This window comes from Lithobates pipiens, unplaced genomic scaffold, assembly GCF_037356315.1.
Source record: "Lithobates pipiens isolate NorthernLeopardFrog02 unplaced genomic scaffold, aLitPip1_a1.2 Scaffold_16, whole genome shotgun sequence".
NCBI classification, from domain to species: domain Eukaryota; kingdom Metazoa; phylum Chordata; class Amphibia; order Anura; family Ranidae; genus Lithobates; species Lithobates pipiens.
The window spans coordinates 445,357,206-445,371,831 of record NW_027507748.1 but is presented as its reverse complement, the minus strand read 5'-3'; the positions used below and the strand labels follow the sequence as shown (position 1 = coordinate 445,371,831).

At 41.2% G+C, this 14,626-nt stretch overlaps 1 protein-coding gene across 10 annotated transcripts in view; it reads right to left on the bottom strand.

The window, feature by feature from the left end:
* INPP4A (inositol polyphosphate-4-phosphatase type I A) overlaps positions 1-14,626 on the bottom strand; it is a 200,120-nt gene that overhangs the window by 22,317 nt on the left and 163,177 nt on the right. For 5 of the 10 annotated variants that reach the window (XM_077482752.1, XM_077482754.1, XM_077482756.1 and 2 more), the window contains 4 exons: positions 12,794-13,040; positions 4,795-4,827; positions 2,716-2,888; positions 1,608-1,731 (listed from right to left, as the gene is read on the bottom strand). In XM_077482752.1, coding sequence (XP_077338878.1) covers positions 1,608-1,731; positions 2,716-2,888; positions 4,795-4,827; positions 12,794-13,040 — 577 coding nt within the window. The remainder of the gene's footprint in view (positions 1-1,607; positions 1,732-2,715; positions 2,889-4,794; positions 4,828-12,793; positions 13,041-14,626) is intronic. The other 5 variants (XM_077482759.1, XM_077482760.1, XM_077482757.1 and 2 more) reach the window with 2 other exon arrangements.

Here is a 14,626-nt window from a genome sequence, read left to right as displayed (position 1 = left end):
CAGTCACGTGAGCGCTGGGAGACACTCTGAGATAAGCTAGAAATCAGCATAGCTTTTATACAGCACAAACACTGGGACGCATAACGTTATATAACAGGATGGGATGGCATACATATACTATAGTTTTTTTATAGCAGCAGGAGCAGAGTGGTGGCAGTGTCTCAAGTTGACAGGCAGCAAAAGGATGGAGGAGAGGACAGAGCAGGGCTGTGGATGACGAAGGCACGTAAACTGACCACGGTGTCAGGGCTCAGCAGCTATGATAAACCGTGGTCAGTTTATAAGGGGGAGCGCATAGCCAGGCAGGATCAGCTAGGTGATAGAAGGGGCCAAATGACACAGCACAAGCACTGTGCTGTTATTCATGCTTAAAGGGAACTGTATCTATTTTTTTTTTTAGGGCAACAAACACTTCAAGTAGCAATGGGATCTAAAATGTAGTGCTTAAGTGGAGGTCCCTGAAACACAGTAGGGATTGTGTACCAATCCTACAGAATGTAGAGGTCAACTGCTTCAGAGTGGCAAATAGCTACGTGACTGAAAACCAATACACATACTGCAGGATTAAAGTGTAAAATGTGCTCATGTTTATGTAATGGGAATATATTGGCAAAGAAAAAAAAAATTATCTAACCACCAGTAGGCTTGAACCAGCTCCTAAATCAGTAAAGTGGACTTGTAAGATTAAATATGAAACAAATGAGCCACTAAAAAAATCCACATATTGTAACCTTACTTTTTATTGTTCTGTAGTCTAGCTTTCAAAATAAATCATGATAACATTATTATACTCTAATCAGAAGTACTGGTAAGGTCTGCACACAAGATGTCAAAAACGCCACTTTTACAGGCTGTTTTTTCCCTGCCTCTAAACAACCCTACTTGTGTCAAATGGAAGTGCCACAAGCTAGAAATTATAGGACTAGAAGTCAGTATACGGAACAAGAAAGTGAGAGAGAGAGAGAGCTCGAAGTGCTCAAACTAAATAAATAAGTGGAAGAACACCCAAGATGTAGGCAAGCCACATATTTGAGGATACAAGCAGAAGGGGGAAGCACGTTAATTTAATTTGTCAACTGACAAAAGAAACAAAGTCTCTAATGGATTCTTGGGCTGCCAAAAGAACCCATCTATACCCTCTCTCTTTCTTCAGACAACTTGACTTTGAAAAAGCTCTGTGACACTCGAGGAAAACTCAGTTACCTTAACACCCTCCCTACCAATCTACCCACCCCATCTGTGACTGTCACCTCCATAGGGGAACCTGAAGAGTACAAAGAGTAATTGGAGATGTGATGCTTGCAATCTTTGTAATAATTTATATAGCCTAGGTTAGAGTGTGTACAAAACTTGGGTCACCTTTGCTAGAAACCATAAATTCAAAAATGATGTCTAACTGGGTGATATGAATTGAGATTTTGTTTAGTCATAAAAACAGGCAACATATTAAGTTACAATTGTCACATGAGATCTGCAACAAGAACAAGCAATAGAAAGTAAGGGTACGGGTCTTGTTGGTAACCTTATATGAGCAGGACATAGGACAGCGCACCGGAAAATACTTTACTGTTTAGATAGGATTGTGGTTTATTCTGCAAACAACTCACCATAGGTGCTGAGGAGGCTTTCAAACTGAGCAAGCAGGCCAATTGTGTACAGCTGTCGTAGAAAACCATCATCATGGAGGCAGTTTCTCAGTTTGATGATAAAGCCACAGATCAGAGCTGTTAACTGAAACACAGAAAATGCATATTACCTAGAATTATTTCTTTGCTTCGCTGAAAATGCAATTTTGGAAAACATACTTGTGTTCAAACCTATGGGCAAGGACTCCTAATGAGGTTAAAAGCTGAATTTTTTCTCTAAATTTTGTTAAACCACAAAAAACAAAAGTTGTATTTTTTTTTTTTAAACGCAGCCCTTGTTGCTTTTTTCTACAAACATAACTATAGAAAAACCTGTAAGAAAAAAAGGAAAATTCTAAATCTTATTTTAGACACTTAACAGGTTATACAGTGTAACCCAATAATGATTAGCATACAGCTACATCTATGTACAGGCCATGTATGGTAGATTTTTTAAAGGAATCCTGGATTGAGAGGGTGGTCATTGCTGACTACCTTTTAAAAGTGCTAAACCTTGGCTGTTTAGTGCAAATACTTTATTAAAAAGAACATAATGAGGAGCAAAGAGAAAGCAAACCAAGCTGTACCATTTTGACTATCTGATGTAATTTGATTACCGCCACCTGTATAGCAGAGCTGCTGTGCTGCTAAAAAATAAAGAACCATGTATGGCCCAGGAAGATGGGGGACCCTCATCTACAGATTACAGTTCATCTGAAGGCACCCAATTTAGATCTACCCCATTACTAAAAGATGATGATTTGCAACTCCATACATGCTCTTAAATATCTCTGAATATATTGATACTCCATAAAGGACAAATAAGGTACAGCAGATGTTAACAGGTTTCAGCCATGACGGCCTTCACGAGTTGCAGATCATCATTGTCTACTAATCGTGTTGGCAGCTGTGCCACTGCTTATCCTGCACCCAACAGCTCAGGAGGATTTTTGGATAATTTGGGCTAGCAGCACCTTTTCTTTTTTTTGGATACTCCATTAATAACCAGACGCCATTCTGTGCTTGATCTCCTGCTTTTAAGCTGTACTTAAAATAAAAGACACTGTAAAAGAAAACAATTGTGACATACTGTTTGACAGAAGACAACATCTCGGCGGTACTGGAGACTTAAGCACAGGGCAATGGTGGGAGCACTGTCCTGCATTAGGAGGAACACCATGGCTTTCTTTGCTTTATCACTCATCATAGCTACACAGTCTGTCAGTGTGCTCAGTAAAGGGTAAAGTGCCTCACTCCATTCTCCTGGTAGAAAAACAAAAACAAACCTATTTGTAGTATAACGATCATCCAAGCCCAACTTACCTGTACCACAAGAGTGTAAACTCTGGAAAGGCCCCAATAATCAACACTAAACACAGATACTACCAGTGATGGTTTTAGAATGGGTAATTTAAGTTCACATTGGTAAAATAATTCTATGGTAACAGATTCAGCTAAACAAATAGGGCTATTTTTACGCTAAACATTTTGAGGGAATTAAAAGCAGATTGATTTACATACTTTTTTTTTTGTAAATTCTTTATTTATGATGAGTTTGTTTTGTGAGTTATAGGCTTTGAAAAAGTGTGGGGACAGGAAATGACTAAGTCTTGTAGTAGGTCAGAGTTAGAACATTGAGTTCTGTGGCCTTGCCCTGCTGCATAACTTTTAAGGCCACCTTGAATTCTTTATTATGAATGGAGGATTCCGTGATCTCTCTAACTTGTAGGGGAAGGGTGGGCATGCTTGATGCATGCAGATATGTGTCGATATCTTGTTCTTTGTGAACAACGGTTTATAGAAGCTACCTCTAAAGACACACTTATGTGCCTCCAGGATAATTAATGGCTCTGTTTCTAGGGTGAGATTATCTGCAAAATATTTCTTAAGTTTGTCAGTTAGGGGTTTTGGTGTATTTCTGCCTTCAGAAGTCTTTCATTGACCTTCTATGACCGTGCTTTCTGGGTCTGTTGTCCCAGTTAAAGAGTCAGGGTTATAGGGGTATAGTAATGATGTAAAACACAAATCTAAATCTGTATGATAAATGCTGCCCAGTTTGAATAATGGTAGCTTTTCGAATGGACCTTTAAAAACATGCCTTTAAAAGTCACTCAAAAATATTTCACTAGACCCATTTGCCATTTACAAAAGGTCTACTACATTGCAGTCATATTTGAAACATTACAGCAGGTGACACAGGTGGTCAATACAACTAGTATTTCATATGCATACATATGAAATAAAGGGAAGCTACTAAACTTGGGGTTAGGAGACCAGAAAGGATTTAAAAATCCTGTTTCCAGATGTGCAAAAACTAATGCTTGGGGCCCCTAAGCAATGACAAATGAGCAGTAAGGGGCCCCAATTTAAAAATTGCTGAGCATTAAAGTGTTGCTAAACCCAGTGATATGAAAATGTCTGCGCCGCCGCCCCCCCCCCCCCCCCCCCCCACAGTGCCCACAGCTTATTGATCTTTTTACATTAAAATACTGCCACTATATACCAATGGATCTGTATACCACAGTTACATGATAAACGTCACGGTTTGCCCAGTGCTAAGATTTTAGGTAGGAGGAGATTTCCACTACAGCCTGTATACACGCCCACATGTGTGATGTCAATATCATGTGACCTGAACAGTTCAAATGAAACAGGAAATGTTCTCTCCAGCAATAGAGACTAAACTGAGCATGTGCAGGACGGCTACACTAACTGTATTATATGGCCTTACCAAGATAGACAGTGTAGGAGAGAAGGATCTGTCCATATAGTGTCAAAGATCCTTTTTACACAATGCAGAGGATTAACCCCTTAAGTTCCACAGTGAGTATAACAAGCATGCTATTCTGCATATACAGACAGAATTTACTGTTGGGGGTTTAGTAACACTTTAACTTCACTAGGGTACAAGCAAAAACACTGATCCTTAAATATTCAATTTCTTCTGTTATGAAGAACCCAGAAGGGATACATTTAAAAACCTTAATCAAAAGTTTAGTGTATTATGCAGTCCAGTACTATGACATTATGAAACGTATCTCCTAAAAAAAAAAAAAATACTACTAACAACTTAACTAGAGCAGTGGAATCTGCAATAGCAAACTAAACGTTAGGAAAAAATATAATTACCAAATGAAAAAAAAAGCAATGAATGGAAAGTAGCACATACCTGGACAGGCCTCTTCTGTAGTCAAGCTGCTATCTGCATAGAAATGGAGGTGCAACATGCATGATTAGGGGGCAGCAAACAAAAAGTTCCAAGAAAAAAAAACAAAAAAAAAAACCTGCAAGCAAAGGTCTGAGCATCCTAGAAACATTAGTACCAAGCTTGCAGCTGTAAGTAGCAGAAAAGCAGGTTTGCAAACACCTAGGTCTGGCTACATGCAAGCTGATCATTTTGATTTGCCATTTTCTCTAAAGTAATTCCTTATGCATTTTTCACCATATGACCAGTTTATCTCTGCAACTGAGAAATGTGTGCCTAGTTTGTGCACTTTCACTTAAAAGCACAGATACCCTTTAAAGCCCAACTCCAATATTTTGTAAGTTCACCAGCAATAAACATTTTGGAAAAAGCAACTCTCACTGCAATAATTACTTTCTATTTGGTGCCGTCACACCACAGCAATTCCTTTTCAACATTAGGTGTCCTCGGTCCTGTGGACTGAAGACATACTGTAAGTGCAGATTACCACTGAGCCCAGCACTCACAGTGTAATTTTGCAGAAAGAGTCACAGACATATTGATATAGGACACAATTGTTACATCACTGAAGACCCCCCCACTAATGCTGGTAAGGGAGAAAGGACCTGTATGCATAATGTGACAAGCCTAAAGTCATCTGAAAAAAAAAAAACTTATAAAAAGTACTGCCTGGAGGCCTGCAGGAGGAAACATGAAGAACAGAATTTGGCTTTAAGAGCAATGTACATATTAGTGTAATCTACAGTAATAATCATTTATTCTCTCAGGACATTAACCTGATGTTCAGTTAACCTTTCCTGAAAAACATTACAACACTTTCATCAACATACTGAAGAGGATTTCCAGTTTTTAGAACTGGCACCACAGTTGTTAAATCACAATGCGACTTATGACCTGGCAAAGTAGGAACACATCTGGTGTTAAAAATAAATACAACAGAAATCATTTTTAAATATGTATATAGATTTGGAGTATTTTTGTATCTTAAAACTGCAGTCAAAGTACAGATGCTGCACGATAATTTAAATGCATGTAATTTTTTCGACCTAGCCTTTAAAGCGTCAACAGTGCACTGACGCAAAGCCCTAGGGAATAGCTGATAACATTACAAGCAGGATCCAGAAATAGAGGGAAGTCACATGTCCAGACTCCACAGACCAAATGCCTGCCAGTTTAATACACTGGCATACAGAAAAACATAACCCAGAGGTAACAGTATTTTTAGAGCATTACTTTACTGCTGAGCTATAGAAGGCTTTGAAAAAGCAGGCATAATTATTATTATTAGGGTTACTGCCCCGATATATGTACCGTTTTGTGTGCTAGAACATAAAATACGATTTATGCATCTAGAAGATACTGGCAGAATCACTTCAGTCAATATCTTCCACAACAATTACAAACGCAAAATTAGAGTATGCATTGGCACTGATAACGGAAACCAGTGGAGAGGTCTCAGGAGGAGACATACACAGGGAAATCCTATACCCCGTGTGCAGATATTAGGCTTGGAGGGTTTGTACTCAGAATTCCAGTTAATACAGCATTGATTACCTTTGAGCTATGAAGTTGCTCATAACACCATTTCTTTACAGATAATGAAAAATAATAATCTTCCTAATCCTACTCCTTTTTTTTAATATACAAGAGCGAATGTGTATTATTTTAAAAGGGATTATACTCAACTAACCTAAAAACAAACTAACTATCAAAGGAATTGCTAGAACACAATATATTATTGACATTTTATGCATTGTACTAGTTTTGTTAAAAAGAGCAAACTACAACATGAAGTTTATAAACTTAAATAAAAACTATAGGCAAAACGTTTTTCCTGGTGCCTCCATGGCAGCATACCTGTGACAAGCTCCACCTTGGCTCCTCCCTCGGGACTAGTGAATATCATAAAAGAAATGGTTAGCACAACCCCAGCATTCTTCTTTTTTCCTAACACCCCATGGCAGTGAATTTTGGTTGAACGGTCTGTATTTGGAAGCTTCCGTCCGGGTTCAGCCTCTCCCGGATGCAGTCTCTTCTCTTGGGCAGCTAAACGCGCTTATAAGGATGGGAGTCCCTTCGGTAGGGTCTTTTGGCACAAGCAATTTGTCTCTTAACCAAGAGCTTCACCTGCCCTAGTGTTTTAGGCATTTGCTCAGGCTTGGCAAGAGGTAGCAGCTTTCTTTTTTTCTCCCCACATGTTACTTTCTACATTCTGTCTCTTCACCCTCATAGCCTCCTTAGGAGCGGCGCATGCTTCGCACCGGCTTTTTCATCTGTCCCCAGCATCTTCCGCCATGTTCGGTGCATGCGCCAGTGGCCGAGACTTCTGGGTCCTGGGGCCAACGGTCGGCGAATGCTCGGTGGCCTCTGAGGCTGTGGCGAACATTTTGGGGAAGGGCAGGACTCGCATGTCTTTGCCCTCATGCACTGAAGTCATAACAGGGGCATTTCCTCTACCCCTCCTGTTTTCCCTACTTATTTTTCCGGCAGCCTCAGCCTGCCTGAAGAGACTGTCCTGCTGAGAGCTCCAGGGAGTGGAAAATATTCACAAAATGTGGGTAAAAAAAAAAAGAAAAAAAAAGGGGGGATAGAAGGGAAAAGGGAGAAATTTTAAAAAATAAATGAAAAGGGAAAATAAGATAAGATAAAAAATAGGAAAATATCCCAATGAACCCCTTTCCTATGCTTTCTTGGCTGTTTCTTCTGCTAGCAGCCTAAGATGAACTATTCTCCAACCCAAACAAGATCCTACTCTACATTTAAGGTAAGGGCCTATGTCCAGGTAAGTTGTTTAGTTTTTTTTTAACATGTGTAAAGAGTGAACTGAGGCTGGTACTTATGTATTTCAGCCCTGTATGCCAGAAGATGTCCAAGAGGACCTCAAGGCGACATGAAGACTCATGGTAAACAAAAAAAGGGGGGCCTACCAGATGGCGGGCAATGCAACCTGCAATAGCCCTGACTTTAGTATCCAATGCCCTTCGCGTTTGGACAGATAACATAGAAACCGCAGTCAGGCAAGATATGCCAACGGAAGACATCATCAAGGCTTTGGATGAGCTAAAGCTCTTGGCAGACTTTATTGGGGAAGCCGCAATCAACTCAGTCCGATGCTCTGCAAGGTCAATGCTCCACACTGTGGTGTCCAAACAGGTCTCATGGCTGAAGCCATGGTTGGCTGTCACCTCAAAACAAAACTGGTGTAAAATACCATTTGATAGCAAAGCCTTGTTTGAAGAGAAATCGGGTAAGGCCATCTCTCGTGTCACAGGTGGAAAATCAGGCTAGTTGCCCCAAGACAGACGACCCAGACGCAACAGGACATTCGCACCCAGATTTCAACACTTCAAAAACAAGGACTACAGGCTCAGACAGGGGAAAGCTTTAGACAGAATTGGAGAAGCACACAGTCCACCTTTCTCAAGACTCGTAGACAGAGACCCTTGCCTACCCCACAGGATCCTCAAAAACCTTTTGATGCCAGGCCGACCCAGGTGATCCCAGTGGTGCCAGACTCAAAGACTTCTCAAAAATCCGGGACCAAAAATGCAGAGATCCCTGGGTGGTCTCCACAGTCATATACGGTCACTTTTGGACATTTCAGGACAAACCATACCCCCCCCAAGGATTTCTTTACTATAACAAGGGTATCAAAGTCCCCTGAAAAAGCGGAAGCTCTATATCAGTTTCTTCTCTCCCTGCAGGAACAAGCAGTGGTGCTGGTGCCTCCATCAGAGAGTTTTTCAGGTTTCTAGTTCCCAAGAAAAACTGAGGTTGGAGACCCGTGATAGACCTAAAAAGACTATATCAATACATATTTCTAGAAAAGTTCAAGATGAAGTCGCTATAAATAATTATCCGTGTAATCCAACCGGGGGACTGAATGCTGTCGATAGATCTGCAGGATGCCTACTTTCACATACCTATATTCCCACCATTTCAGAAATATCTGAGGTTTGCGGTGGAACGGTTACACCTTCAATTCCAGAGCCTCCCGTGTGGCCTCTGTACGTCGCCCAGAGTCTTCACAAAGACCCTAATCGCTATCATAGCCCCCCTAAGAAAATTAGGTCTCAGAGTATATCACTACTTGGACTATATTCTCCTACTGGTGAAGGATCCAGTCAGTGGAACACGAGAGCATTTTGTTGTCAACACTAGCAGAATTTGGCTGGAAGATAAACCAGGAGAAGTCACCTTTCTCTGACTCAGGAGATGGTTTATCTAGGTGCATTATTCAATATAATGAATGAAACAGTATCCCTCCTGCCTCAGGTGGTGACATGCATCATTCGAAAGATGAAGAAAGTGAGGTCCTGCATGTCAGCTTTGAATTGCCTGAGCCCGATAGGACTGATGTCTTCGTGTATCCCCACGGCCCCTTGGGCCCATTGGCACCTGAGACATTTTTAGTTGGAAATCTTGAGACTTTCGAACACCATCTATCCCAACCCATAAACCTGACAAGTCTAATGCTCAGGAATCTACATTGGTGGCATATCAACTGGATCGCAATTACTATAGACGCTAGTGCAGCAGGCTGGAGGGGCACACTGCAACCAGATTTCAGTCCAGGTAAGATGCTCCTTCCACACAACAGGCCTGGTATGAAACATCCTGGAGATCTGGGCAGCCTACCTTGCGTTACTAGACCTAAAATTCAAGATTACCGGGAAACCAGTGCTACTTTGGATGGACAACAAGGCTACGGTATCATATATACATCAACAAGGGGGAGGGGGGACACACAGCAACTCCTTACTGAGGGAAGTGGAACCCATTATTCTATAGGCAGAAAGGAATCTAAGAGACCCAAGAGCGGTCTATCTTCCTGCCATCTAAACTCAAGAGCCAACTGTCTATCATGCAGGTTTATGGATGCCAACGAATGGTCTCTGCACCCGAAGATTTTCAAGTGGATTGTAGACCAGTGGGGTCAACTGTGCTGGACCTATTCACAACAGCGATCAATACCAAGCTGTCAAGATTCATCTCAAGGCTCCCTCACCCTCAGGTGGAGGCGATAAATGCTCTCTCATCCCCCTGGAGATGAGGTCTGGCTTATGCCTTCCCTCCCCAGACTCTTATCCCAAAATGTCTGATGAGACTTATGTTAGAAACCATAACGGTAATAACAGTCCTGCCATACTGGACGAGATGCCCTTGGTTTCCCACGGCAATGTAACCGAGTATCCAGCCTCCAGGCAAAATTCCAATAATACCTTTCCTTCTGTCACAGGGATGTCACACCCAATTGGATCCCCATAGGTTGAATCTTCACATCTGGTGGCTGAAAGGCCAAGGCTCTAATCCTTAGGGTCCTCCACCAAAGTTATTTCAACCCTGCTCAGAGCAAGAAAGCCATCAACATACAATATGTATATCAAGGTGTGGAACAAATTTTTGCGGGCAGGCCTAGACTTAGGTCTAGGGCCAAGTACACTAAAAGTACAGGTAGCGGCAACTTCAGCAGCAACCAGGTAGAGATGGGCCGAGGATTCCGTAATAATCCAATTCTTTAAAGTCGTCAAAAAGATCCGCCCGCCAACTAAACAAAATTTCCCCCCCGGGACCTTTCGATCATCCTAGAATCTTTAGTTAACCAACCATTTGCCCCTTCAGAGTCAGCAATACTGTGGAATCTAACTTTAAAAAAAAAAAGATTTTATAATAGCCATAGCATCTGGCAGAAGAGTTTCAGAGCTTCAAGCTTTGGGAGCAGATCATAATCATATCAACTTCTATCCCGAAAGAGTGGAACTCAGAACAGTACAAGGATTTATCCCCAAAGTCACATCTTCCTTAAGTATGTCAGAACCTTGGGCACTTCCAACGTTTTCAGAGCAGGTCTCAGGTTCACTTCATGAGCTGGATATTGCCTCCACTTTGAGATACTATCTGCAAGCCACGGCATACTTCAGAGATTCATCTAGGCTGTTTATAATCCCCTGGGGCAAGAAGGCATCAGCAAGAACAATTGCCTCATGGATTGTTAAACTCACCCAGAAGGTGTACAGGGCAAAGGGACTGGAACCCCCTTCGGCTATCAGGGCGTGCGCCACCAGATAAGTTTCTGCCTCTTGGGCAGCAAGAGCCAATGTGTCAATTGAAACCATATGTAGGGCAATGACTTGGTCGTCGCCCAACATACGTTTCTAAAACATTACAGGGTGGATCGAGGAGCTCTCTTATCGGTGGAGTTTGGCAGACAGCCTTTGCTGCTTCTTCTAAATAACCTTTTCAAATAAACCTCTTTCTAACCTTATCCCACCTGTCTCAGCTAGTTATTTGTCACAGGTATGCTGCTATAGAGGCACTAGGAAAACAGAAAATTGTACCATACTTACTGTATTTTTCTTTTCCTGGTGCCTATCCATGGCAGCATACAATCCCACTCTCGGTATTCTATATCATGAGGAATGCTGGGGTTGTGCCGTTTCTTTTATGATATTCACTAGTCCTGAGGGAGGAGCCAAGGCAGAGCTTGTCACAGGTATGCTGCCATGGATAGGCACCAGGAAAAGAAAATTACAGTAAGTATGGTAAAATTTTCATTTTGTTTTTAATTTGGATAGAGTAAGGGAGTGTTATAACCCCTGTCAGTTTTTTTTGCCATCTGTATCCCATTGGGCATATTACCTTTCACTTCCTGTTCCATAGCCAAAACAGGAAACGAGATAAAATCCCTGCAAATTAAGGGAATACCTTGGGCCTCTCAAGTCACCAGAACTAGTGTCCCCATTGGATTTTCTTTTACTTTCACTTTCAAGGATAATGGTAAACAGGACAAATAGAGAGGGTCGCAGAGGTTGCATACAAACTGACATGTGTTCTAATCCTTCTCCACTCCATTCAAAAAAGGTTTTGGCTTTAGTTTTACTTTAAAATCAAATCACCAACTGATTAACAGAAATCTTTTTAAAACATTTTAAAAAAGTGTCAAGTAAAACAATCTCCATCTACAATGATGCATTTCTGCAAGCACTAAACAACAACACCACTCTAATAGAAATATGTGAAAGGGACTATGAAACATCAAGTAAGGAAAACCCAGATCACATACACACATACATACATAGTAAGAGTTAAGTGGCAGAAAAGTGATTACGGTAATCATTTAAGGGAAACAAATGAGATAATAGATCAGATGTTAAAGTTAAAGAAAAAAAAAAATCTTGATAAGGTTAATCAATACCAGATCTTGCTATGTTATTAAAGACACAAAATGATGGATACTGAATGGCTGCACTTCCTTTAAACCACAGAAAGCAAACATGCATCCTATCAAAACTACATGGACACACTGTTAATCCTACCTGAAATTCATGTCATATATTAGAATAACCATAACCTCATAACACACTATAGAAAATGTCAGACTGTCTGTTATGATTCTATATTATGAAAGATGAGTAAGCACATCAGCATATTTCAAGGAGAGTAAACATCCTCCTTTGCAGTAAGGCTGGTCCCGCTCTGTAAGAGTTAAACGCTTGTTTATGGCTAGGGGTTTGCAATAAGCACTTCTATGCACTCGATCCTGCTCTCCCGCAAGTTTCCATCACAATGTAAGATCATCCCTGCAGCCTCTTCTCCCCTATGCTCTGATAGTTGCAGGCCTATGACCCGATCAAGACCAATGCAGAGCCCATAGCTCTGCATTGGGCATTAGGACGCCAAGGGACAGTCCACTGCTGAAGCATAGGGGAGTAGAGTAAAGCACCAGCTGCAGAGAGAGTGAAGGCTTGGGGTAAGTAAAAACAGCTTTTTCCAGTCCCCTAGATCCAAATGAGCATTTAACCCTAGCAGTGTGTAGGCAAGGTATAATGTTTGCCAAATAGCATGAGTTAACAACCTAATGCTTTAAGACAAAAGCACAATGAGCTGGTAAGCATTTCTGCTATTTAAAGGTTAGTGCAGAAGAAGCAGAGATGCTGAGAAGTGATGTCACAGTCATACGCACTTGAAAACCGGGAGGGATGGCATGCAGGACATGGAGATGATGTGGATGACAACACAGCCCCATCATCAGAGGCCTCTGGGTTTATCCAATACGCTCTCCTTGGATTACCTTTCTTGCTAGTGCAGCTAATCTCACACTGAAAAACATCATCACAGCTGTCACTTTGTAGGCGCTCTTTCTGCAGAAGTTTGTCAATCCGCTGAATAATGCATTCAAGGCTTTTCTCCACATTCGACCAGACTTTATCCTGAAACAAATCAATTGCAGATATAATTAACACTTTCAGGAATGACGTTTAGTGAGTGCCTTCTTTATACTGAGCTCTGATGGCAAGAGTTATACCCTTGGGGAGAGATACTGATACATAGGCTCCATTCATATGGTTCTAGAGACAAATAAATATAATAGATTAAAGTAATTTATCTTAACTAGGTTTTTTTCATATGTTGTGAACAATCAGCAATTTCAGGACAGAAAGAAATCTGCCATTTTGCCTGTTTTGGTTAGAGTAGGAAAGGGATAAAATCCCTGCTTTTTTTTTTTTTTTGCTTTCACAATTTAGAAAATTGTTGTTTACTTCCTGTTCCAGAGACACAACAGGAAGTTAGAGGAAATCCTTCCAAAAATGTTTTCCCTTAGACAGTTTTCAGAGGGAAGCTTCTAGAGCATGTTTCAATAAACCTGATCATTGGTCTCCCTACCAACCTCTATGGGGAAAATCCCTCCCATCCTTTCCCTTAGGCCTGGTTCAAACCTATACATTTTTTAGTGCATTTTCAGTTTTGCAGAAACACACTACAGTCCATTTGACCTGGTTTCCTATGGATGTAGTTCACATCTGTGCATTTTATGGAAAGGGTCAGGGACTTTTTTGGGGGTTTTTGGTTCCATAGACTTCAAAGGATCAAAAATGTGTATTGAAAAATGCAAAATGCACATGGAATATGCAAACTGCAACCTGCATAGGTGTGAATCAGGCCTTAAAATGCTCCCTGACCCACAGGTCTGGGCCAGATTTGGCACCTGGAAGTTGAGAGATGTCATGCCTGCTGGAATTCTTTTATCATCTGGGGAACTGTCAGCCAAATTTAGACTAACCTGCTGGATGTATTTCTGATATTTCCAACTACAGCACGCTGTACGTGCTCAATTTTTGGACCCTCATATGCTTGAAACTGACCCGATTGAGGATCTTCTGGCACACAAGTCCTTGATTAAACCCCTATCTACACTTTACTTGTCTCTCCTCAGTAAAGAGTCACCCAAGATGGATAGGTTTGGGAACAATGGCATACGGATATTCCTGAACTAGATAGGGAAGTCTGGGAAGAATGTTTTGAACATAGCTCTAAGCTGATGATAGTCTCCAAACTAATTTAGGCAAAATTCTACATAGAGTATATTTTACACCACAGAGAGACAATCTATCCACAAAGGTCTCCTATGTGTTCTATATGCCATATGGCAGAAGGTATTTATTTCCATATGCTCTGGACATGTACTTGGGGGGCACAGTATTGGACAGCAATTTTTAATCTTATCAATACCCATTTACAGCTGTCTCTCCCAGGTACCCCTGAACTGGCACTGCTGGGCATCCATGATGATGAACAAAGACCCAGATAAACAAAGTTGTTGCTATATTTGTTGTACTACGCAAAGACGGAAATACTCTTTAAGTGGACTTCACCCCCTCCTCCCACAATATCCTCTTGGGAATCAATTGTAAATGGAGTTTTGCCAATGTACAAATTGACTTATATTAATAGGAACTACCCCCCGGAAGTATGAAAAAAATCTGGCAGCCATGGTTAGATGGTAATCTCTAAGGAG